We start from the raw sequence: 22904 nt of genomic DNA on the forward strand, positions 1-22904 counted from the left end.
GTTTTCTCCATCACCGATTATATTGTAATCCTTTAAATTTAGATTATGGTTTCCAATATTCATAGTATTTCTTTAACGAAACACACGAGACTTTACAAATCCTGTCAATAAGGATATAATTGTTGGAGTCATTTTATAACACCACATTTTCTATATTAGCAAAGAAATACACCGTAGAGGCTATTAAATGCTTGCCAGATTATAGGCCTGCTTCTCAAGAATATTCTGGCTGACAATGTTTCCAGTGTTTTTTCATACCGAAAAGTGTTTTCTGACAGTATATCACAACCATTTGGTCTTCTGTGGTATTAAGTAGAGCAGCTGTTTGAATCATCAGTGTACTTTCCTCTCATGACAGCCATGTTGCCATTTCGAGATTCATCTTTGAGGTTGAGTTTTGTCGAAAGCGCCTTTACCAGCATTGGCCCATAGAGTTATTAAACAAACAAACAAATGAGCTGTCGCATTTGTGTTAAACAGCATTTTTTAGAATACTATAGCCAAAAATGTGTCAATTCGACTTTAGTCGATAACAGGGCCGTTGTCAACGGGAAGCGATGTCTGAGGCCTACAATGAGAGGAGTCTACTGTGCTCTGTGGTGTTAGCGGGATATTCTATCGTTTTCTAAGATCTAAGAATGATGTTGTAGTATGACTTTGGTATTTTAAAGATATTAAAGGGATGACGAACACAAAAAAATGAGGGTGAGAAAAAGATGGAATTCTCATGTCATTCCAAACCTGTATGACTTGCTTTATTCTAATGAACACAAAGGAATGTATTTAGAAGAACGTTGGGGTCCAAACAACATCTGACTCCATAGTCATCGTATGGACCAAAAAAACCAACAAAAACCCAGAATGACACACTTTTCAAAATAATTTTAGAAAGAGAAAGAGAGTCATACAGGTTTGGAACGACACGTGGGTGAGTAAATGATGACAATGTCTTTTAAATGAAACTGTTTCTTTAAATATAAGACCACACTCTAAAAAATGCTGGGTTGTTTCAACCCAACTTTGGGTCAAATATGGACTAACCCAACCGTTGGGTTACATTTTTACATTACATTTTTAACCCAAAAGTTGGGTTAGTCCATATTTGACTCAAAGTTGGGTTGAAATAACCCAGCATTTTTTAGAGTGCAATTAGATGACATATAAATAAATTTTTTGTAGATTACATAAAAAAAAAAAACATTTCTTGGTGTTTTGCGATTGCATAAGAGTAATTGTACTTCTTTGTTCTTTCAATTAGGCAGGAGTGAAACGGTCGAAGGAGAGATACAGCTGAGCCACTTCTGGATATCTCCGTCTTGAATATATCTCTAATGGACCATAATGAACTCAGTTCCTAAACCTTCACTGGATTACAGAGCCGAGGATGGAAGACTTCAGAATGCTGTGTAACTAGCAGTGTTTTTATTCGTAGAGCTCACATTTCTGCAGACTTGCGATTAGAAAGATGACTTCATCATCTGTTGGACACCACTGATCGTTTTTTTTAGACTCATTATTTACAATAACTACAACACCAGAGAGACAGAAGGATGAATGGACTGGTAGAGGCCTCAGTGAAATGCGTCCTGGTCGGGGACTGTGCGGTGGGTAAAACGGCACTTCTTGTACGATTCACTTCTGAAACGTTCCCAGACAGCTACAGACCTACTGTCTATGAAAACACTGGCGTTGATGTATTCATGGATGGAGTCCAGATCAGCTTGGGACTGTGGGATACAGCAGGCCATGATACCTTCCGCCAAATCCGGCCCATGTCCTATCAGCAGGCGGATGTGGTTTTGCTCTGCTATTCGGTGGCAAATCCGAATTCGTTAAATAATTTGCGGCACAAATGGATCACTGAAGTGAGGGAACATCTCCCGAAGGTTCCTGTGCTGGTTGTTGCCACACAGACGGACCATCGTGAGATGGGGCCGTATCGCACCAGCTGCACCGCGGCTTCGGAGGGCAAACAGGTGGCACAGGAGATCCGTGCCAAGGGATACCTGGAATGCTCGGCTCTCAGCAATCGTGGCGTGCAACAGGTTTTTGAGTGTGCTGTTCGGACGGCTGTTAATCGGGCACGAAGACGGACACGCTGGAGACTCATAGACATTAACCCCTGTAAAATGTCCTGATGCTTTTAAAAGAGGGATGTCGTTTGATTCTCATCACTAATTGTTTCTCACACACAATACCAACTATTTGAAGCCTCAACAAAGACTTCTTAACACTGATATCTTAATATTGTATACTTAAGATTTTGAGTCATTACAGACATCGAACAGATATTTATTCATTAAAAAGCGGTGTCCTTGTTGTTGATTTTATGAGTATAAAATTATTGAACACAGGAAGTCGAACATATCTTTTAAAAGACAGGTGCGTCTTTCATTGCTACTCGTGCTGGAAAATGTGCATTTGTAGATTGGAGCTCTTCAAGTTCAGTTTTAAATGTCATTCTTGTGAATTGAAACGGACCCTTAAAACTCACTCTCAATCTGCTTGGTTTCTCTCCTAGACCTGCATGTGAAAATGTAAAATAAGGATTCACATTAGCTCATAATGTCAGATCACATTCTGCAATCTTAATTTTAAATGGCGATTAAATCACTTTGGTTATGAATTTCTGATTTGCTGACGACGCTTTTTTCTGTGTCTTGTTGTTTATGGAGCTTAAAGCTATAAGATGAGGATTTCAGTCGTGAAGTTCTTATTCTTAAAAGATTGATTTCATAATCTTTATGAGGTCACTTAAAAAAAGGAGTTTTAATAAAAAAGAGTTTAGCTCTGTGTGGTTTGTCACGCACAGCGAACCATGGAAAATATGTTTACATACGTTAAACAAAGGCGTGTTTTATTAAAAATAAGAATGATTAAACTTATTAATGCTAAAAATATGGCAATCCCCTTGAGAAGGACCCTCTTCCTAAAACATAAAGTTAGCTATTTATTTTAAGACTCATATTTACTGTGTAAAAAATTGTGATTTAATTGTGTTACTAGAGCCAAAATAAACATTATTATTCAAGATGTGCATTGATGAGTTAAAGCTATTTGTATAGCATTTTTTACAATAAAAAACAACATTTGTTTTCTTTCTTTCCTTGTTTTTTTTTTTAACTGAAATTTCCTGCGGACAGTGTGGGCCCTTCTGGAGACCCCCTGGGGGTCCCCAGACCTCAATTCAAATACGCCTTTTGCTAAAAACAGTTTTAGTAGAGGTTATACTGTTCATTATCTCTTCTGTCGATATACAATGAACTGCATCTGCTATCTGAGATAGTCAGCCACAGGTATACGAGCGGTTTCTCACACACACACACAAAACAGAAAAGTAGTTTTAGGAAAGTACAGAAATTATTAAATGACATACTACTTTGAAAATTCTATAAGCCTCAGATAATATGTAATACATGATACATAATGTCTTCATTATGACAGTACATACGTGCAGGACATAAAGCGAGCATGTTATATAAAGCCATTCTGAAACACTCTATTCTGAGGTTCCAGGTTTGGTTGTCAGTGTGAAGGTTAAGTGTGCGCTGGTGAGAACGATTATGAAGACAACAGAGATAGCGTTCACCTTGCTTGAGCTATTCTCTACTTCAGTGCTGTACGATAATGTACAGACCCTCTTGGTTATGATTATATATCATACATCAGATATGTTCTGATTTGCAGTGATTGTATCACTTTGCACAGCAGCCTGACAATTTGCTTGTCCAGGAAAGTCATGAGGCTAAGGCCTGATGCATAGAAGACATCAGAGGAAAATGCACAGAATAGAGTTATTTATAATATCCCCAACATGCAGCCATACGTATGGCACGACAACTTCGTGCCATACGTAACTAGGCAGTGGAATGTTTTTATAAAATTGTTATCAAATGAACGCTCAGGCGAGATGTAAAAACAAAGGAGATGCGCTCTACTACTCGCATTACATGAAAGGAAGAGGAGAAGAGGACGACAGAGCAACAGAAAGAGGGAGTATATGTTATGTGGTTTATGGAGATGGGGTGATGTAGGCCGTGCTTTTGGAGAACTAAAGAGTTCAGACCCCGAAACCACATCCCAACAGGAGAACGTCTCTCGCTGAATTCACTGAAACCACGTTGTGCTAACACAGAAAAACACTATATCTGCATTGTGAAATACGGTGTAAATCTCTTAATAAATGTTTCGCAAGTTAAGGTATTCCGAAATATTTTGTACTGATTCTAGAAGTCAACTTAACATGGGTGTGTGGTTTAATGAGAAGAATGAAAATGAACTACATTTATACACTGGGCTTATTCAAGCTTTTGGTATAGCTTATGAGTTATTTTTATTTTTAATCAAATAAAAGGTGGCATTAGGTAACAACAGGACTGTACTCAAACTGCAATATATATAAACCACAAAAGAGGAAGTGAAAAAATTATTTTATTTACTACTCTATTTGAATGCACTTAATGTGCAAGTGAAGCAAATAGGACGTAAGCTTAATGGTGCATTTATGATTTTTTTATTTATTTTTTTTTAAACAAAAACATTCTGTGTTTTTTGTCCATACAATAAAAGACAAAGGGGTCCAGTGTTATTTTGGACTTCAATAACTTAAACTGCACGGACAATAACAGTTAATCAGTCCATTTTTGAAATGACATGGAAATTAGTAAATGATGACAGAATTGTCATTTTTGGGTGAACTCTCCCTTTAAAGAACTAGGCTTTAAACTATAATGTGTGTACGAGAGACTGATACTGTATATATATTACAAATATGCCTCAGTCCAAATTTGGCCAATTTACAAAGTGCTGTGGTCTGCACAACACACAAAATCAATACACGCATGCATATACACATTCGTTGTATGCGACCCTACCACACATTCTGTTCTCTTTTTTACAACAGGAAACACCTGCACTGTTCTCTTACCACACGAGCGCTCTGATACACACACACACACACACAATCCACCCATAAAGCATCAAAGCCTTGCACAATCACCTATTTATGACAGTTAAGCCAAAACTTAAGAGATTGTGCATCATCAGATAAGCGACATATGCATTTAAGCACCTCAGGATGTTGAAATTAGCAAAAAAAACATAGGCAAAAATAAGCAGAGATATATAAAAAAAAATCATCACTTGAACCTTTAGGATTTTCCACACTTTGTGTCATCTGGCCAACAGTGAGTCAGAGAGGAAGGATTGTGTAGGACAGGGAAGATACCTCTGAAAATGATACTGAAAGAATCACCTTAATTTCAGACAGTACAAAGAGAATACCCATCCTGAGTCATTTTGAGTCATTATGTCCTTTGATTGTGACATTTTATCTCTAAAGATACACTTACCTGCTCTGCCGCAGTGTAACATGAACAGGTAAGAGAGAAAAATGGAAGAAGAAATGACAATTATCGAAAAACAGCTTCCTTTTTAAGCAACATATTTAGTCATCCCTGAGAATGATTGTCTATACTGGAGCATTCTGGGTAATGTAGTTCTGCAGCGTAATGTGTCGAATTGCGCTACAGGATATGAAACTCTCCTACGCCTGAGAAAGAAACAGAAAGATAGAAAGACGTCTCGAGAAGAACCACTTCCTGTCTTATTCCTCTCATCTCTCGTCATTTCAGACCCTACAGTCCTTGTGTGTGTGTATGAGCTTGTATTCCTGCGTAGGCGCTGGGAAATATGAGGGGGCTGTCTGACACAATCTAAAGAAATTCGTTACAAACATCCATAGGTGCATAGAAAACTGTAAGTTACTTGTAAAATGGGACTTAATTATAACTGATTCTTTACACACGGGACAAAACATATCCCATGATTTGACATGCTAATAAACATCTCCGCATTTATTTGAAATAACTTTTCAAATAAATAAATAAATAAATAAATAGAGAGAGAAATTTATAAATTTATAAAATGTTCACAATACGTTGATTCAGCTTTGTCACACTCGAAAAAATGCTGGGTTAAATATAAACCAGCGCTGGGTTAAAAAGGGACAAATGCAAAGAATGTATCTGTGATTTTTAATAAGTAAAATTGGTATCTTCCAACACCATGACTGCTTTAAAGATAGCAAAATATGATTTTTCAGCACAATTTGAATGCTAGTTGTGTCAATATGTAACAAATATGTTGACATGCATATATATAGCACATTATTTTTGTTGTCTTGTATTATTTTGTCTTGTCTTTGTATTTTGTAAAGATAGCAAATTTGAATGCTAGTTGTGTCAATATGTGCTAGTTGTGTCAATATGTAACAAATATGTTGACATGCATATATATAGCACATTATTTTGTCTTGTCTTTGTATTTTGTCTTGTTTTTCAGTAAAATAACTAAACATCCTTCAAAACAAGATTAATTTGTTTGATAAGCAATATTGTGTCAGATAAGAGATTTTCAGAGAATATATTTTGAACTAATTTTCTTGAACTAACTATATACATACATACATACTGTATATATTTATTTATTTGTTTGTTTGACAAAGTGGATTTGTTTAACTGATTTAACTAATGTAATTCCTTGGTACATAAACTTTAATTGTTTCATTGTTGTCTTGTATTATTTTGTCTTGTCTTTGTATTTTGTCTTGTTTTTCAGTAAAATAACTAAACATCCTTTAAAACAAGATTAATTTGTTCGATAAACAAAATTGTGTCAGATAAGAGATTTTCAGAGAATATATTTTGAACTAATTTTCTTGAACTAACTATATACATGGATACATACTGTATATATATATTTATTTGTTTGTTTGACAAAGTGGATTTGTTTAACTGATTTAACTAATGTAATTCCTTGGTACATAAACTTTAATTGTTTCATAGCCTGCTCTATCTCATGTAAAATATCAAAAATTAGTGCACTATCACAAATGTAGTCTGAATAAATGTGGCACAATAGTATTAGTTTATATCATTTTAATTCCTGTGCCTTAGCCACTGAAAAAAGCTCACTAGTAAACGAATACAGGAACAATATTACTTGTTCTCACTCTTTAATGAGACAGAAAAGGTGGTTAAAAAGCATTGGATTGGATTTTATACCTCATAACACATTACCTGTTCATCTCTGCTGTCTTGAAATTCAGTGTGTGCATGTGTCAGAGACAGACCTCTCTTCCTTTAAAATTCATTGTGTGTAACATTCAAACCACAACATGACCTGTCTGCATGAAACCCTTGTCAGATCGGCTCTCACTGTGACGGACAAACACATTCAATCACACACAATCACAACAGACCATCCATAACAAGCATGCAGAAGATAACACATAACATGTTTCTGCTTTTGAAAGAACAGAAGATCCCCAATATTAAAACATACACTTTCTTCTTGCATATAGATGAATATTTCCACAGTGACAAGGTGTGTGTGTGTGTGTGTGTGTGTGTGTGTAAGTGTGTTAGTGTGCATGCTATGTGATACCTCGGCTCTTGTTCCAGAGAAACAGTAAGAATGACATTCAGGCCTTCAGTGTTGTACCTGACACACCACTGCTCTCAACGTTCACCTCGATATGGAACTTCTCGCAATTTCTCTTTCCTCCTCTGCAGCAAATTACATATGACTATGGACAGCAAATGAGGATTATTTGACCAAAAAGGGTCAAATAATAACTGGCAGATTTTATTTTATTTTTTGCCATTCTTCTGAAAAATGAAGATCATATTTCTTGTGATTCACATTAGCATGTTGCTACATGGTAAGTTCATGCTCCTTTTAATGCTGATGCTAAAATAATTGACTTAATCTGTATTTTGCCTTGTTTTTCAGTAAAATAACTAAACATCCTTTAAAACAAGATTAATTTGTTTGATAAGCAAAATTGTGTCAGATAAGAGATTTTCAGAGAATTAATTACTAATTTTCTTGAACTAACTATACACATACATATACAGTATATATATATATTCTGGAAAAACTCTAGTAAAACCACATGAAAATACTGATTCAGAAATACTTTTATAATTACATCCAGATTTTAATGTATTTTGTTTTTATACACACACACACACACACACACACACATTCATACATGTATAAATAGTAATTTGATATATACTACATAATGCTTATTGTTTGTATTTCAACATATGCATTATTTTTAAGCTTATTTTAAGTTTAAACAACTGAATAACTATATTGTCCGCTGTAGTTGTTTTCTCTGCTCAGGGTCGTTTTGCTCAAAAACTGCTGAACGACCTGATGGAGAACTATTCTAACGCTTTACGGCCTGTGGAGGACACAGACGAAGCCCTTAACGTCACTCTACAGATCACACTCTCACAGATCAAAGATATGGTGAGCACTAAACACACACGACTACGGAACATTGCACCTATTTTACCTCATGCTTTTACTGAATGATAGAACAGAATGAGGTTACAGCTACATGCATCAGAGCTACTGCAGAAACAGTGGGTTTGAAATCACGAGATCAAGGCATACAGTATATCTCACCAGCAAAACACCCACACGCTGTCCGACTGGCCTTGATGTGGCATGGCACATGTATGTTCTGATCATACTTTGGCGACTTAATGCTAAAACCGCAAAGATTGCACAATTGCCCCAAATTTTAACCTTTGAAAATACATGCCTAGCTCAAATTCACACTCATTCAGGCCTAGTGCTTAAATAACAACAGTGAACTACTAATGAATGTATTGGAAGCATTTGCTAATGGTGCCTAGCCATTAAAAAAGCATGTTCTCACTGGTGAAGCTTACATTACATGTTTGATTAGCACAAGAAGCTTTTGCTTTAGCACAGATTTTACATTGGATATTTTATGTTGTTTACAAAAACAATTAATTAATCCAAATGAATACACAGCCACATTTGAATGACCATCAGTGGAGAAAAAAGATTTTTGTCCAAATAATATTTGGACAAACTTGCCCCCCACTACAGTTGCAGTTATAATGGATACCTCTAGGTGTCAGTACTTCTCAAATGTTTATTGTGTGGATCCTCTTCTCATTAACTCTCTGTATCCTGTGACACTGTAAACATTATATGTGTGTATGTATGGTGTGAGCTGCGTGACTAATGTATAACACTGTCTACCAAGTGTGCCACTGCGGATCATGTTTATTCTCCCTTCAAAGTGTTTATTCAGTGCATCAGTATGTGTGATGAAGTAACCTACAAATGTGTTGGATAATAAGATTTGTGTTACTCGTCTTAGTTTTTTTCTCTCTATTAGTTTATATATATTTTCTACTTATTTACACAAAAGTAATGTCCGCTTTAAAATAAGGAGAATATGGAATGTGTGTGTGTGTGTGTATAGTGTTGCAATTTGAGTAAAACACTGAATTAGCAAATTATAACTTTTGCTTTAATTGCCACAGCACTCAAGCTGAAATGAGCACACGTTTCTACAAAATTGTTATCCAGCATGATTAAAGAATCAATCTTGTGCTTCAGTGGAGGCAATAACATCTGACTTTATGCACAATGTCACAAGTACGTTTATTTGATTAGTTGACTAAAATGAATGCAGAAGCTCAAATTTTTCTTATTCATTTTTACGCCATACCATTTATTTGTTTTACATTTTCAAAATCTTAAAATATTTATTTATTTCCATGTTCAAATTTAATTTGGAATCTAAGATTTTCAGTGTGGTTTCAGACTTTTGGAACCCACACATTTACTGTAGAACACATTCTTTGCAGGTGATGTTATGCTAATACTTAAAGGCACAATATGTAATTTTCACCACTGGAGGGAGCGTATTCAAAATAAACAAACAAACAAAGGCGTAGTTTGATGACGTAGTGACTGAGTGTGGAATCATGGGAGTTGTGGTCTTCATCCCCACAGCCGACGCAATCCGACAGGACTCGGGCAGAAATCATGTTCATGGATGAGCTAATGATTTATTAACGTAGTAGAATGAAGCAGGGTGAGGCTGAAAGCCGTCGAAGCGAAGAATAAAAAAATCGTACATATTGTGCCTTTAAGAAAACAACAGACTAGATCAAAACATTGAGATTTTGTTATTTTTATAATCTTGTTGGTGCGTAAACGTTTATCCAAAACTGAAAATTCTGTCATAATTTTCTCACTCTCAGTCCAAAGCATTTCTTTCTTCTTTGGAAGTTATTTATTTATTTAGAAATATTGGACCACGTTGATCTTTATATTTCTTTGTTCCACAGAAGAAAGAAAGAAAGAAAGTTTTGCAGTGACGATGATGACAGAAATCTGTTTAACTGCTGTAATTGTAATTGTGTGGTTTTATGTCAGTGTTTGTGTGCGCTGTCTGTGGATGATGGTTATATAAGACACTGTTTATGTGCGTTCCAGAAAGAGACAATGCATTTCTCATTCAAGAGGCACTGAATTTCCGCCCTGATCAAACCCAATCAAATATTAATTTACTGAACCCGAGGAGTACTTTTAACCAATGAGATGTGATATGTAGAAGGCATTAAGTGCAACCTAAGGGTTCAGACTTTCTTCGCTTTCATTCTTCATTGTTGTGAGAAAGTGTTCCATGTACAACAACAGGGTTTTATCTTGCAGAGCAAGACCCCGTGCGACTGAATACTTGGTCTTAACATACCATACTGTTACCTCAAAGAAAAATAGATATTTGAGCATGCAAGCACATGAGGTTTCAAGCTCCAAAAAGGACATAAAGGTGACGTGAAAGTAATCCTCAGTGCATAAGTCTTCTGTGATCACTTTGATGATAAATAGACCCAGATTTGGGTGGTTATTCACTCACAAATCAAATAACTGATGTATACAGAGCTCAAATCCAAAATGGCGAGACATCAATAACATAAATTCTTAGATTCGGCTGTTTCGTATGATTTGGCTAGTGCAGGTCTGTAAATGACAGCTGCTTTTGCTTTGTGCTTGACTCTTTGTGCTAGGATGAAAGGAACCAGGTGCTGACCACATACCTGTGGGTGCGTCAGATCTGGCATGATGCTTATCTGTGCTGGGATAAAGATGAGTATGATGGACTTGAGGTCATTCGAATACCCGGCAACCTTGTTTGGAGACCAGACATCGTTCTGTATAACAAGTAAATACATATACACACAACATCTTGCATAAAACAGGAAAAAATACAAATCTGCTCATGTAAACAGTACATAACTTTAAACATTCAGACTTAACTAATATGTAGACAGCAGGCTCAGATTTGATTAATGGACACATAGAAGACTGAATTATTGATCTCTATATTACTTTTTCGCTCAGTGCGGATGAGGAGGACTCCTCGGGACCCCCAGACACGAATGTGGTGTTGCGGTATAATGGTGAGATCACTTGGGACTCCCCTGCCATCACTAAGAGTTCCTGTAGGGTGGACGTCTCTTATTTCCCCTTTGATAGTCAGGAGTGCAACCTTACCTTTGGCTCCTGGACCTACAATGGCAACCAGGTATATGCACTGGACAGCTGTATAGCAAGTACAATAGTATATGCATACTTGTGTTGAATAATTCCAATAAGTTACTTGGATAAAAACTTTTTGTATCTGAATACATGTAAAATGTACACACACTGTAATGTAACAATGTATCTGTGTAAAAGGTATGAACAGGGGCATTTCAACACATTTTGATTTGCTCATTTAAAAAGTTTAGTTTTCAGTACACACAAGTCAACTGTTGTATTTGAAATATCCGTAGTGATAGTTCACCCAAAAATGAAAATTCTGTCATCATTTATTTACCCTCCACAAACCTGGATGAATTTCTTTCAGCTGTTGAACACTATCTTTGTTTTTTTTTAAGAATGTTGGTAAAAAAAAAAAAATAGCTGGTGGTAGCCATTGACTTCCACAGTATGGAAAAAAATACAATGGCTACCGTCAACTGTTTGGTTACCAACATTCTTCAAAATATCTTCATTTCTGTTCAGCAGAAGAAAGAAACTCATACAGGTTTGGAACAAGGGGAGGGTGTATGGAATTCTGTTTCTGCCACTGAATGAAAAATTAAAAAGGTAATTGTGACTTTTTGCCTCACAATTCGGACTTTTTTTCTCACAATTGTGAGATATAAACTCACATATAAACACATATAAACTCTTTTTTTCCCCTCAGAATTGGATTTTATAACTTGCGAGTTTATATGTCACAATTCTGAGAAAAGAAGTCAAAAAAATTCGAGAAAAATGTCAGAAATGTGAGAAAATGCAATAAGTTTATATTTAAACTTTTTCTCACAATTGTGTTTATATCATGCAATTCTGAGAAATAAAAGTCTGAATTGTGAGACGCAAACTCTAAATTGTGAAAAAAATAATAATAAAAAGTCACAATTACCTTTTTTTTATTTTTTTTATCAGTGGTGGAAACGCGCTTCCATAAGAGTGAGTAAATGAAGGCAGAAATGTCATTTTTGGGTGAACTACAAAAACTCAACATCCACAGATTATGACGTGAAATCGGAATATATACAAACACATAGCGAGGAAGAATATTAACAATTGTATAAAATGTATAGTGGCTTGACCTCTGCGTTGTCTTCATGCACGGGAACCTCATTTCTACTGCTCATAAAAAACATAAAAATAAATGGAACCTTTATTAAAGAAGAAAAAATGGTTTGCATATATAAGAAAGAATATAAGAAAGAATCGGTAGAAAGAATTTTGAATTGTCCCCTACTAAAAGTCCTATCATATCCACTGTAACCCCAGGTGGACATCACCATGGGCATGGAGGGTGGAGACCTTTCAGACTTTGTGGAAAATGTGGAATGGGAGTGTCATGGCATGCCGGCCGTTAAAAACGTCATAATGTACGGCTGCTGCTCGGACCCATACCCTGACATAACATACACAGTCCTGCTCAAGCGGCGTTCTTCCTTCTACATCTTCAACCTTCTTCTGCCGTGTTTCCTCATCTCTTTCCTGGCTCCACTGGGCTTCTACCTGCCAGCTGATTCTGGGGAGAAGGTCTCACTGGGGGTGACGGTGCTGCTGGCTCTGACTGTATTTCAGCTGATGGTGGCTGAGAGTATGCCACCTTCAGAAAGCGTTCCACTAATTGGTGAGTTTACAGTAGAGCAGAATAGTTCTGTCATCATTTACTCACCCTCATTTTAATTTCTCTCTGGCTACAGAATACTGTTGTCGCTCCTGTAAATGTGGTTTGCACAGTTTGGCTATAAACAAAAGTGATAACCATATGTCACTATGATTATAGTGGCTCATGGCTCAATTTCCCCCTAGTGGAAGTTGCAATCAACTATCAGTTCATCAGTTCAGAGTACACTCTAAAAAATGCTGGGTTAAATATAACCCAGCGCTGGGTTAAGCAGGGACAAACCCAGCTATTGGGTTGTTTTGACCCAGCGGTTGGGTTGTTTTGAACCCAGCATTTTTTAGAGTGTACCTAGTCAGTGCTAGGTAGCAACTAATAACATGTAATCTGGATTACGTAATCAGATTCCAAAAATAAAGTACTTGTAATTAGATTATATTACATTTTAAAATACTCGTAATGCAACCACGGTTACTTTTTTATTGATTACATGATTACATTTTACAACTGTATTACATTACAAACACATTGAAATGCACAAATTCACATTATTTCTAAATGTTGGTTAATGGTCACATGACATGCAGGTGAACAAATAAAATATTTAATCTTTTTTAGTGTTTATTTTAATGATAAAATTATTTACTTTTAATTTTACATTTTTACGATTTCAGTTATAAGCATTACTTAAAAAAAAAAAAAGAATAGAAAAGAAAAAAAAAAGCACAAACCCCCTGCAGTTACTATCCCCCTGAAGATTTACTTTTAATTTTACATTTTTACGATTTCAGTTATAAGCATTACTTAAAAAAAAAAAAGAATAGAAAAGAAAAAAAAAAGCACAAACCCCCTGCAGTTACTATCCCCCTGAAATATTATTCTATTTAAAACAATGTTATAAACAAGTTAGGCCAAAAGTCATCTAAAAGTGATCTGATTATATTACCTAAAATGTGTAAGGTAATGGATTACGTAAGTAACTAAAATTTGGTAATCAGGAATGGACTACAATTTGTAAGTAATCTACCCAGCACTGTACATAGTACTCATCAATATGACTTAATACGACTTTCCATTGGAAATGAATGATTTCTAGTTATAGCTGGCCGATATAGTCAATAGAAAAAAAAATATTGAGATGTACAAATATAATCATGCAAAGAAAAACAAGCTTTATTGTCTTTTGTCATAAGCATTGACAAGTGGACATACAGACATACAATAAACTGTTGAACAATTCGAGTGCATATGGTTGTCAATCCCAAACACTGATTGTGTGATTGTATAGCCTCTTTGTTATTTATCCCTTCTTTGTGTCTTTCCTATAGGAAAATACTACATTGCAACTATGACCATGATAACAGCCTCTACATCTTTGACTATCTTTATCATGAATATACACTTCTGTGGAGCGGAAGCCAAACCTGTGCCCCACTGGGCCAAAGTCCTGATAATAGACTACATGTCAAAGATCTTCTTTGTGTATGAGGTAGGAGAGAACTGCACCACAGCTGAAAGCGACCGAGGCCCGTTGTTCTCTGAGGACCCACTGGCTAGCTTGGAGAGAGATGGGTATTTTGACAAAGGATTTTATGGAGACTGTCACCATGATGAGAGAAACCACAGTCAGTTTAACGGCTACAGCCACAGAGACCACCGGCATGGGAATGGGTACCGTCGCAACAACAGTGCCTATCGGCATCATAGGCATGACCAGCAAAGGAGGACCCGCTCATCTTCAAATTCCCCTATCCGACATCCGAAATACACACACTACATTGGTCGAGATGGAAGCGAAAAGCTCCCACTAACAAGCCAGGAGAAACTCAAAGATAGCGAACTCTCCATTCCAGAAAAACTTAATGGATACACCTACGATCACGGCAATGGCTATCTCAATGGAGTCGCCTATCACCACGATAACAGCTACAGCAAAACCTTTGGAGCAGATAGTTGCAATAAGACCACCAGTGGCACAGGATCTGTATGCGCCTGTGGCCAACATCAGAAAGTGGTGCGAAACATTGAGTACATAGCTAACTGTTTCAGAGAGCAGAGGGCACACCAGGCCAAAGGGGCCGAGTGGAAGAAGGTTGCCAAGGTGATGGACAGATTCTTCATGTGGGTGTTTTTCATCATGGTCTTCCTCATGAGTATCCTTGTCATGGCCAAGGCAACCTAGAGCCGTTTACATCTTAACTCTTTCCCCACCAGCGTTATTTAAAAAAAAAAGTGGCCAGCCACCGCCATCATTTTTGATAATTTTTACAAAAATCTCATGGCCCCCAGAATATTTTGTTGTATGAATATCTGAACATGCAAAATGTCAAAAGAAAGAACGGAGCCTCTGCTTTGAACAAGCAAACAAAAAGTTTAATTCTAGCTTCATGCATTCTTTTTTCTCAGCACCTGAATGTGGGTAAGTTTCATAAAAAAGCAACATTTTTAACAAAAAGCTGAGAAAATTGTGTTTTTGTCAATGACTACGTCTGTATGGAATTCAGATAGATGATTAAAACATAGATGGAGTAAATTGCTTCCATCAACACACCCAAAGCTTCACAGCCCTAAGACACTTCCTAGATCAACATTTCATTCGGTAACGTTACACTCTAAAAAATGCTGGGTTAAATATAACCCAGCGCTGGGTTAAAAAGGGACAAACAGCGGTTGACTCAAAACAACCCAACCGTTGGATCAAAACAACCCAATAGCTGGATCAAAACAACCCAATAGCTGGGTTTGTCCCTTTTTAACCCAGCGCTGGGTTATATTTAACCCAGCATTTTTTAGCGTGTAGGCAGTTTTGATTTAAATGCTGTTTAATGATTGATGATCATGTTTTTTACATGTGCGATCGCTTGTTTCTGCTTCTTCTTCACCATGTTTTGATCCATGGATTCAATACTCTTTCAGAAGATGTGTAATAGCGCCTCCTACTGTCTAACAGTGGAAACATGGCAAGCCAGAAAATTCCATCAATGGCGGGGAAAGAGTTAAAGATGCAATCAATTGCTTATATATTTGGTAACACTATGTGTCAAAAGAACAGTTAGTTACTGATTATTCAATTTTTTCAAACAATAATTCCTTTAATCCTGTATTTGTTCGCAAATTGGCTCATTGGCAACTTAATATGTGGCTTACAGTTACTGCACGACTGTTCGTTGTTTGAATGTCTCACTTTCTTCATTGTTTACTTTGTTCCTTCCACTGAAGAAAATTCTCTGGTTGTAACAGTTAAATAAATGGCATTAATATTTCAGGTGTAGACGTGTTCCCACATGTGTATGTGTAGAGTAACACAATCTTTGTCTGGCACGGACACACATTAATAATGCACAATTAACCCTGCACATGCACATGGACAGACATCCACACTAATGCACATTAAAAATGCATAAGTAGACCAGTCTTGAATGTTGACCACACATAAATACAGTGCAAACCTTGCATCCTTGACCAGTGCTAACATATTATGTCATCAGAGAAGTATATTTTCTTGTGTTAACTTTTTATATCTCTTCTTTTAGAAATGGTGCTTCCTTTCTTCTTTTACAAATGGTGCTACACAAATAAAAAAACTTGATCAATTACAGAATCTTAGAGCAACTGATCATAAAAGGAGAATGGAATGAGAATGAAAAGAGAGTAAGTAAAAATGAACACTGTCACCTCAGACTGCCTACTAAAACCTGATTATATGGAGACATACTGTATAAATTCATTCACCTTAGTAAGTATTAAACCAAGCCTTGCATGAAAATGAGCTGCTAAAATGTAGATTGATGAAAAGACTTTAATAGGTGCTGGACTAAACCTCTGTCTTCTTGTTAAGCCATGACGTAAGGAAAATTGTTTTTCTGGGTCCAAAGACTCAACTCGTTTCAACTGAGAATATCTCAACAGCCATTTATGAGCACTATTTATTCTAATCACACATTTAAGCTAAGCTTCGGAAAACTCACAGTGTACACACTAGTCTCCAGGCTAACAGCATCCCGGACACCAGTATTTTAACAACTCCTAAATAATGAATCAATGTCTGGCCATCTGAGATTTCAGTGTGGAGATAAATGTTAGGATCATGAATTTTCTGTAGTATTACAGCACACCTTGAGCGTATATTAGCACCGTTAGTTGTTTGCTTGACTCAAACATTTTAAAAACTTTATATATTGATCTAAAGACTATTTATATATTATCTATATTTATATTTGCATTTTTCATGTGTATGGCATTGATTTGAATGAATCACCCTGGAATTTCTTGCACAGTCAAATTAAATGCAGCCCATCAAAGACAAACCATTTACCATTTTGGCAAGTTGTGATGTTAGTTTTATATAGTTTTTTTTTGCCAATATACTCTGAGCATGGTAGTAGTCAGCTATCCATACAAAAGCAGAAAAGTTGGTGTGGTGTAGATAGGATTGGAATAAACGTATGTGCAGGTAAGTTCTTGATCATTTCAACTGGTGCTCCCAAAACTGCAATAAAAATAGAAAAGTTCAAAAACAGGCATACCCATTACAAAGTATGTCATCTGGTATCAGGTATTGCAATGTGTCAGTCCAGGTTCAATTTAAGTTGACTCAGTCAACAGCATTTGTGGCATATTATTGCATTGATAGAAGCATCCTGGAATTTCTTGCAGAGCCAACTTAAAGGTAAATCACCAAAGTTGACCCAGGTGGGACTTGAACCCACAATCCCCAGCTCCGGAGGCTGATGCCTTATCCATTAGGCCACTGGGCCACTTCGAAAGTGTGCTTTGTGTTGTCTTAACCTGAGAGAGCACATGCACCATCAGTCCAGCAGGATTCTTCATAGCTATGCGGCATTGATAGAATCATCCTAGAATGTATTGCAAAGCCAACTTAAAGGTAACTTACCAAAGATAACCCAGGTGGGACTTGAACGCACAATCCCCAGGTCCGGAGACTGATGCTTTATCCATTAGGCCACACGAAAAGAGTGCTTTGTGTTATCTTAGCCTGAGAGAGCACATGCGCCATCAGGCCAGAAGGATTCATCATGGCTTTGCTGCATTGATAGAAGCATCCTGGAATTTCTTGCAAAGCCAGCTTACCAAAGAAGACCCAGGTGGGACTTGAACACACAATCCCCAGCTCCGGAGGCTGATGCCTTATCCATTAGGCCACTGGGTCACATGTAAAGAGACCTTTGTGTTATCTTAGCCTGAGAGAGCACATGCACCATCAGGCCAGAAGGATTCATCATGGCTATGCTGCATTGATAGAATCATCCTGGAATTTATTGCAAAGCCAACTTAAAGGTAACTTACCAAAGATAACCCAGGTGGGACTTGAACGCACAATACCCAGGTCAGGAGACTGATGCCTTATCCATTAGGCCACACGAAAAGAGTGCTTTGTGTTAGCTTAGGCTGAGAGAGCACATGCGCCATCAGGACAGAAGGATTCATCATCATGCCACTGGCCAGTTCCACTTCAAACGAGTGCTTTGTGTTGTCTTAACCTGAGAGAGCACATGCGCCATCAGGCCTGAAGTATTCATCATGGCTATGCTGCGTTGATAGAAGCATCTTGGAATTTCTTTCACAGCCAACTTAAAGGTAGCCCGCTAAAGATGATCCAGGTGGGACTTGAACCCACAGTAGCCAACTGCAAAGGCTGAAGCCCTGTCCATTAGCCCACTGGGCCTTTGGCTCTTTGCGCATCATCCTGCATGCATGGTCAGGCCAGAGGTGTACTCTGACAGCTTGATGCACACAAAACTGCCACAGCTACACAAATTCTAAATTAATCATCCTGGAATTTATTGCAAAGCCAACTTAAAGGTAACTTACCAAAGATAACCCAGGTGGGACTTGAACGCACAATACCCAGGTCAGGAGACTGATGCCTTATCCATTAGGCCACTGGGCCACACGAAAAGAGTGCTTTGTGTTAGCTTAGGCTGAGAGAGCACATGCGCCATCAGGCCTGACGTATTCATCATGGCTATGCTGCGTTGATAGAAGCATCTTGGAATTTCTTTCACAGCCAACTTAAAGGTAGCCCGCTAAAGATGATCCAGGTGGGACTTGAACCCACAGTAGCCAACTGCAAAGGCTGAAGCCCTGTCCATTAGCCCACTGGGCCTTTGGCTCTTTGCGCATCATCCTGCATGCATGGTCAGGCCAGAGGTGTACTCTGACAGCTTGATGCACACAAAACTGCCACAGCTACACAAATTCTAAATTCCAGTTGCCATGGCTATGCTGCATTGATAGAAGCATACCAGAATTTCCTGCAAAGCCAATTTAGCAAAGATGACCCAGGTGGGACTTGAACCCACAATCCCCAGCTTCGGAGGCTGATGCCTTATCCATTAGGCCACTGGATCACTTCAAACAAGTGCTTTGTGTTGTCTTAACCTGAGAGAGCACATGCGCAATCAGTCAAGTAGGATTCACAATAACTATACTGCATTGATAGAATCATCCTGGAATTTCTTTCACAGCCAACTTAAAAGTAGCCTGCTGAAAATGACCCAGGTGGGACTTGAACCCACAGTAGCCAGCTCCAGCGGCTGAGGCCATGTCCATTAGGCCTTTTGCTCTTTGTGTATCTTCAGCCTGCATGCACAGTCAGGCCAGAGGTGTACTCTGACAGTCTGATGCACAAAAAACTACACAAATTCCAATTGCTATGCTGCATTGATAGAAGCATGCTGGAATTTATTGTTTAGCCAACTTAAAGTTAACTTACCAAAGATGACCCAGGTGAGACTTGAATCTCCAGCTCCGGAGGCTGATGCCTTATCCATTAGGCCACTGGGACACATGAAAAGAGTGCTTTGTGTTATCTTAGCCTGAGAGAGCACATGCGCCATCAGGCCAGAAGGATTCATCAGGGCTATGCTGCATTGATAACACATTGAAAACACATTATTTGAAAAATTTGCATTGTGTTTTTTAATGCGCTTTTACATTTTTCAACTCATGAGCACAGATTCATCAGGGCTATGCTGCATTGATAACACATTGAAAACACATTATTTGAAAAATTTGCTTTGTGTTTTTTAATGCGCTTTTACATTTTTCAACTCATGAGCACATGTACTCTTTGGGGAAAAAGTAAGCGTCAAGCCCTGCTGTTGGTTTTCCCCAGTTTTTGTATTAATCTCTACAGTAATTTATCGAAGTGGTGTGGTTAGGGTTAGGGTTAGGTTACGTAGTTATAATTACCATACAATAGGTCTGTATTTGATGTTTAATTTATTTATTGTATGTTTCATTAATAGCTGATATTTCATGCTTCATAAGATTTTAAAACATTATGGTTTTTCCTCAAAAAATGCAGGCCTACTTGAAAAGATTGTGTCATGACATCCACTCCATTTTTTTCGTGTTACTTGCAGGGGCATGTTTGCTGTACTGTTACTGCAATGCATGCATTATTCTTTAAATATGTTGAAACAACGGGCAAAGTGGATGGTTTGATTGTTTTGAAGGAATAACAGTTCCTACAGTTATACACTACTAAATTAAGACATAAATAAAAAGAGTGGATGTCACGAATACGAACCGATCTGACCCAGCAGTGGAAAAGTTGCTCATGTACAGTAGGTGGCGGTAATGATCCAAAGGAGTGAGCGGCCGTTAAACATGAAGAAGAAGAAAACCCAATCAGGCAGCGACTCTTCTCAGTTTGAACGCGAAGCGGTTTGCTAGAATGACGATCAGTTCTGTTCATATTTGACATTTTTTAATCATACAGTTATTACGTAATCTCGAGAAGGGATCTGCATGTCGATAACACGTTGTAGAGGTAAATTCAGTTGACAACATAATAACGCTTTTCATTTTAAATCATCCGCATCGTAGTGCAGTTGTTTCCTGTATAACGTTATAAGTTAACGTTAGCGGTTTCCTATTAGCTTTAGTGTTTTCTGTCGAGAATGAAGTAATCATTCACACTCATTTTTTAATATATTTAATTTACATTCCAGGTTTTAGTAACCGAAAGCAGTTTGTTCTTAAAATGTGTATATATGAAAACAGTCAGTGAAATGTCACTTTCCTCTAGTGTTTAGTTTGCTTGTTTGCGTTGGTTTTTAGCGCCTTGTTTGTTTTGGTATTAGCATAACGTTACATACTTTTTTTCAGGGGGTCATGAATTATTGATCAGTTTCAAATGCACTTATCTAGAAGATTTTTTATTATAAATAAGCCTAAAACATATCGGGTAGACAGTTAACATGAAGAGATTTTTAGATAATCTCCTCTTTTAAAGATTATTACAAAAATAGTGAAATACAAAATTCTGCAGGTTGTGAACGGGAACGTTTATAAACATTATGTAGTACTGTACAATAAGGTCTCATTTGTTAACATTAATTTTACAGCCTTTGTTTATAAAAATGTTCATGTTCATATTAGTTCACAGTGCATTGATTAATGTTAACTGATCTTTATTTATTAGTAAATGTTGAAATTAAATGTAGCTAAAGTATTTATTATTAGTACGTGCTAACTGTTTAAAAACGTAAAGTGTACATTGTAGTTACATTGTAAAGTGTAACTAACATTAGTAACGACCTGTTAAAAATAAAACACAGGAATTACATTTACACTTCCTCCCAAAGCGAATTGCATTGTGAACCCATGATCTTGCCTTTGCTATTACATGCTCTAGTCATTTAAGCTACGGGTTGTATATGTTGTTTCTACATTTTTATTTAGTAATTGTTTAATTCTACTCTGTAGTAAAGATCCAAGATGAATGCAAGAGGAAGAAATGGGCCAGTGTTTATCAAGACGTACAGTAAAAGAATGCGAAAGGTGGAGCCTTGGTTCTCCCCTGACCTGAAGAAAGCAGCTTTCTCTTTCTCAAGCACTCTTTCATCAGATCAGTCCATAACAGAGACCACACAACCCAAGAAACGGTAAAACATGCTTGCATCCATTTATTCATTAACAAAGCCATTTTATATGGCAAAACTGTGGTCTAACTTTTCTATAGGGAAGCTGATATTATCCATGACAGTTCATGTCTTTGTCTGTGAATAGGAGAATAAGAGAAAGAGCCTCCCGTCCTGCTAAAAGCAAAGCCATGACTGCCATAAAGGAGAACGGGAGTGATGAGGAAAACTATGCACCGTCCTCATTGTTCAGGTCTGGATTGTGGCAAAACAACACACTAGAACACATAGTTTACTAACATTGTGCAGAACAGATGAAATGTCCACACAGAGAATTTAGGACCGATTCTCACTCTTAACTTGCTTATTAGCATGCATATTACTAGCATATTGGCCGTTTATTAGTGGCTTATTCTGCATGACCATATTTTAGATCCCTTAATCCACCAAATACCTAAACTTAACAACTACCTTACTAACTATTAATAAGCAGTCATTTGGAGTTTATTTAGGCAAAGTCATAGTTAACAGTGAGAATTGGTTCCAAAACTAAAGTGTGACCGAGAATATTATTTCACTACAAATTGTTGTGTTACCTTCCAGTGACATGTACCCTAGATCTTATTTTACTCATAATTTAAATCCATCCAGAAATCTCAAACAGATTTTTAATCTTACTTAAAACCAGATTTGATCAAGTGGTCTTTAGGCCTGTCGCAATAATCAATATATCGACTTATCGCGCAATATATGTACATGATTTCAATCATTTTTGGTGACGCAATATATCGCACATTATATTTACTTAAAAATTAATGTCACCATGTTTTGTACATTCCACTTGCGCCTGTGTCTTTTGCAGCTTCTCGTAGATGGTAAAATCTCCATACAAGTTATTTGTGCATTTTTCTCTTTTTCTTCTTGTTACTTTGCACTTTTTGTTAGAAAATGTTTATTTACTATTTATTCAG

The 22904-nt window shown here is 37.1% G+C and overlaps 3 protein-coding genes and 3 non-coding genes across 7 annotated transcripts in view; 3 read left to right on the plus strand and 3 right to left on the minus strand.

Moving 5' to 3' along the window:
• Positions 1-3005, plus strand: part of LOC107757583 (rho-related GTP-binding protein RhoH-like) — a 17290-nt gene extending 14285 nt beyond the window's left edge. For both annotated transcript variants that reach the window (XM_016575099.1, XM_016575100.1), the window contains one exon: positions 1259-3005. In XM_016575099.1, the coding sequence (XP_016430585.1) occupies positions 1551-2138 (588 nt within the window). In that variant the 5' untranslated portion in view covers positions 1259-1550 and the 3' untranslated portion in view covers positions 2139-3005. The remainder of the gene's footprint in view (positions 1-1258) is intronic.
• A 4672-nt stretch (positions 3006-7677) lies between these two features.
• On the plus strand, positions 7678-15224 carry chrna9a (cholinergic receptor, nicotinic, alpha 9a). Its single transcript, XM_016575101.1, has 6 exons — positions 7678-7723; positions 8177-8322; positions 10914-11068; positions 11248-11431; positions 12697-13048; positions 14371-15224. The coding sequence occupies exons 1-6, from the start codon at positions 7678-7680 to the stop codon at positions 15222-15224; spliced, it is 1737 nt and encodes a 578-aa protein (XP_016430587.1).
• A 2502-nt stretch (positions 15225-17726) lies between these two features.
• On the minus strand, positions 17727-17799 carry trnar-ccg (transfer RNA arginine (anticodon CCG)). The gene has a single exon. It is a non-coding gene; the product is annotated as a tRNA-Arg (tRNA).
• Positions 17800-18139: 340 nt separating this feature from the next.
• Positions 18140-18212, minus strand: trnar-ccg (transfer RNA arginine (anticodon CCG)). Its single transcript has one exon. It is a non-coding gene; the product is annotated as a tRNA-Arg (tRNA).
• A 1128-nt stretch (positions 18213-19340) lies between these two features.
• On the minus strand, positions 19341-19413 carry trnar-ccg (transfer RNA arginine (anticodon CCG)). The gene has a single exon. It is a non-coding gene; the product is annotated as a tRNA-Arg (tRNA).
• Positions 19414-20670: 1257 nt separating this feature from the next.
• Positions 20671-22904, plus strand: part of haspin (histone H3 associated protein kinase) — a 12862-nt gene continuing 10628 nt past the window's right edge. Inside the window, exons 1-3 of the mRNA XM_016575141.1 lie at positions 20671-20840; positions 21779-21957; positions 22082-22186. Coding sequence (XP_016430627.1) covers positions 21791-21957; positions 22082-22186 — 272 coding nt within the window. The 5' untranslated portion in view covers positions 20671-20840; positions 21779-21790. The remainder of the gene's footprint in view (positions 20841-21778; positions 21958-22081; positions 22187-22904) is intronic.

Source organism: Sinocyclocheilus rhinocerous, unplaced genomic scaffold (genome assembly GCF_001515625.1).
Source record: "Sinocyclocheilus rhinocerous isolate Xijiao unplaced genomic scaffold, SAMN03320098_v1.1 scaffold323, whole genome shotgun sequence".
Classification (NCBI taxonomy): Eukaryota; Metazoa; Chordata; class Actinopteri; order Cypriniformes; family Cyprinidae; genus Sinocyclocheilus; species Sinocyclocheilus rhinocerous.

Coding starts and splice junctions, on each gene's coding strand:
- chrna9a (XM_016575101.1), top strand. CDS start 7,678: ATGAAGATCATATTTCTTGTGATTCACATTAGCATGTTGCTACATG. Junction 11,069..11,247: donor GACATCGTTCTGTATAACAA/GTAAATACATAT, acceptor TTTTTCGCTCAG/TGCGGATGAGGAGGACTCCT. Junction 13,049..14,370: donor AGAAAGCGTTCCACTAATTG/GTGAGTTTACAG, acceptor TCTTTCCTATAG/GAAAATACTACATTGCAACT.